At 33.3% G+C, this 2,390-nt stretch overlaps 1 protein-coding gene across 1 annotated transcript in view; it reads right to left on the minus strand.

Annotated features, from left to right (window-relative positions):
• The window catches only part of LOTGIDRAFT_164518 (hypothetical protein), a gene marked incomplete at both ends in the record, with an annotated part of 8,860 nt that extends 7,713 nt beyond the window's left edge, over positions 1-1,147 (minus strand). Inside the window, one exon of the mRNA XM_009061024.1 lies at positions 983-1,147. Coding sequence (XP_009059272.1) covers positions 983-1,147 — 165 coding nt within the window. The remainder of the gene's footprint in view (positions 1-982) is intronic.
• Between the last annotated feature and the right edge of the window lie 1,243 nt (positions 1,148-2,390).

The following is a 2,390-nucleotide window of genomic DNA, read 5'->3' on the forward strand; positions in this document are numbered from 1 at the left end:
GCAAGGTCGCTCATGTAAATTATTAATCATTTTCGGAAATCCACGAATAATAGGTTTCCACGAAATTAGGTTACTCGACTGTATACTTTGACAAATACAAAATGGCGGATTTCACTTATTACCAAATGTCACCATTTTTAATGGGCCGAATTTCCTTATAATCCCAAGTGGTAATCGGAATTCCAAGTGTCGTCTGCTAGAATATATTCCAACGAATGAAGTCACGTGATCAACTAGCGGATTCCTTGTCAGCAGAAAATTTCTATGGAACACAAAGTGGACCATATTCTTATGTTGTTTCAGTGACTTTTAGCAATAAATCACGCTACGTATCATATTTTGTCAGTCTCTATTTTCTTTTTTAAATCGTGGTTCTTTCAAGGAATTGTCACTAGTTATAATGAATTGATAAAGATAAATACTAAGAGAAGTTAATTATACCACCCGGTATCCACACAACGTGTTTTTCTAGACTTATTTATAGATCAAACATTGTACACGAAAATAGGTGACGCATTCTGCCGCCGTTGCCGAGATGGTTGCTCATGAAATATGGGTCAAAGTGAAGGATTCATAAAGAAAATCGAAATAAACCAATTTTAATTATTTTGTAGAATATCTGAGGAAACATCTAAGGCATAAAATTTTTTTTTCGTTTTTTTAACTTTGACGAAATTCGGTGTTGAATCCTTATATCCACGAAAATAGGTTACACCACTGTAGTATTTTCACCGCCTGTAGTACACTGTCTTGGTTTATTGTCCCATCTGAATGTCAGCCCCTCTTACCTGCATCACTGACAGGGGGAAACCGGGTTTAAAGATACTGAATGCAGGTGCCTATCAATCTATCTATGACTGATAAGTAGTCTATACAATAACAGGCCTTCAGTAGTCTTGCATTAAATAAATGATATAGATAAAGGCATTACCGTATTAGTGTTATCAAATAAAATTTCAACAACGGGCAGCTGTCTACTTACCCTTTCCAACTCTTCGGCTTTTTTATCCCGTAGAAAATCTCCATTGAGTGTAAAAAGTCCAAGGAAGACAAGAATAACACACAGAGATCCCAGATAAAGAAATATCGCTTTTGTTCTCAACCTCCATCGAAACATATCAAAAGATTTTCTACCGATATAATTCATGAAAGTTGTGTGATTGACGTTTCATGTGAATGTTTTTGTTGTGTGAATATGGTTGAACTTGCATTACAGTTTATCGCTTCACTTGCCACGTCAGTTACAAAAGATACATATATGTAAATATTTCTAGAAGAAAAGGAAATCTGATGGAATTCTTCAAAAATCTAATCTTTTAATTACCATTAAAAACAGATTTTGAAGATTTCGTTTTACCTCTGAACACTAAAAATAAAAAATCAGAAGACGTGCGTTTACTAATCGAGTAAATAAACAAAACGTAGTTATCTCCCATTACTATTCTTTTCTCATTAATCGCGTTGTCGAACAAACCCAGTAGAGCCCAAGGAGCTTTAATAGACCGAAGGCGACAAAGCGTCATTTGACTGCGTACAGGCCCTTGAAGTTCTGTCAATATTAATGAAATATGGACAATGTGAAGAAAAAAGTGTCAACGTATATATATATATATATAAAAAAAAAAAGAGAAGGATTCTAATGGCATACAAGCACAAATGTAAACAATTAGTGCACCTGGCAAGATACGCCCACTTTCTTGATACATTTTCAGTATATCAAGGGCAGTCAACTATCTGTGTCAAATCATACCAAAAATCTAATTTGTGCAATATATGGTTGATTTAAACAAACACACATTATTTAATAAAATTCTGACATAAACTGTAACCTCAATAACAAATTTTGATGCGTTTTCACTAAGTCATGGGCAATAACTCAACTTCCGTTGATCGAAAAATTGTCAAATTCAATCTTGACTAAGATCTCATCATTATAAATGATCATACCAAATTTCATTGAAATTGGATGAAAACTGTAGTCTCTATTGTGTTCACAAAGAAATTTTGAAGCGTTTTTCTAAAATCAAGGGCAATAACTCAAAAAGACAGCAAAATTCTAAACTTTCCAAGATCTCATCATTATAAATATTAACACTAAATTTCATTTAAATTGGATGAAAACTGTAGTCTTTATTGTGTTAACAACCCAATTTTGACGCGTTTTTCATAAGTCAAGGGCAATAACTCCAAAACCATTCATCGAAAGATAGCCAAATTCAAACTTTTCCAAGATCTCATCATTATAAATATCAACACCAAATTTCATTTAAATTGGATGAAAACTGTAGGCTCTATTGTGTTCACAACCAAATTTTGACGCGTTTTTTAAAAGTCAAGGATACTAACTCAAAAAACGTTCATCGAAAGATAGCCAAATTCGAACTTTTCCA

The sequence above is a fragment of the Lottia gigantea genome (genome assembly GCF_000327385.1).
Source record: "Lottia gigantea unplaced genomic scaffold LOTGIsca_45, whole genome shotgun sequence".
In the NCBI taxonomy this organism is placed as follows: Eukaryota; Metazoa; Mollusca; class Gastropoda; family Lottiidae; genus Lottia; species Lottia gigantea.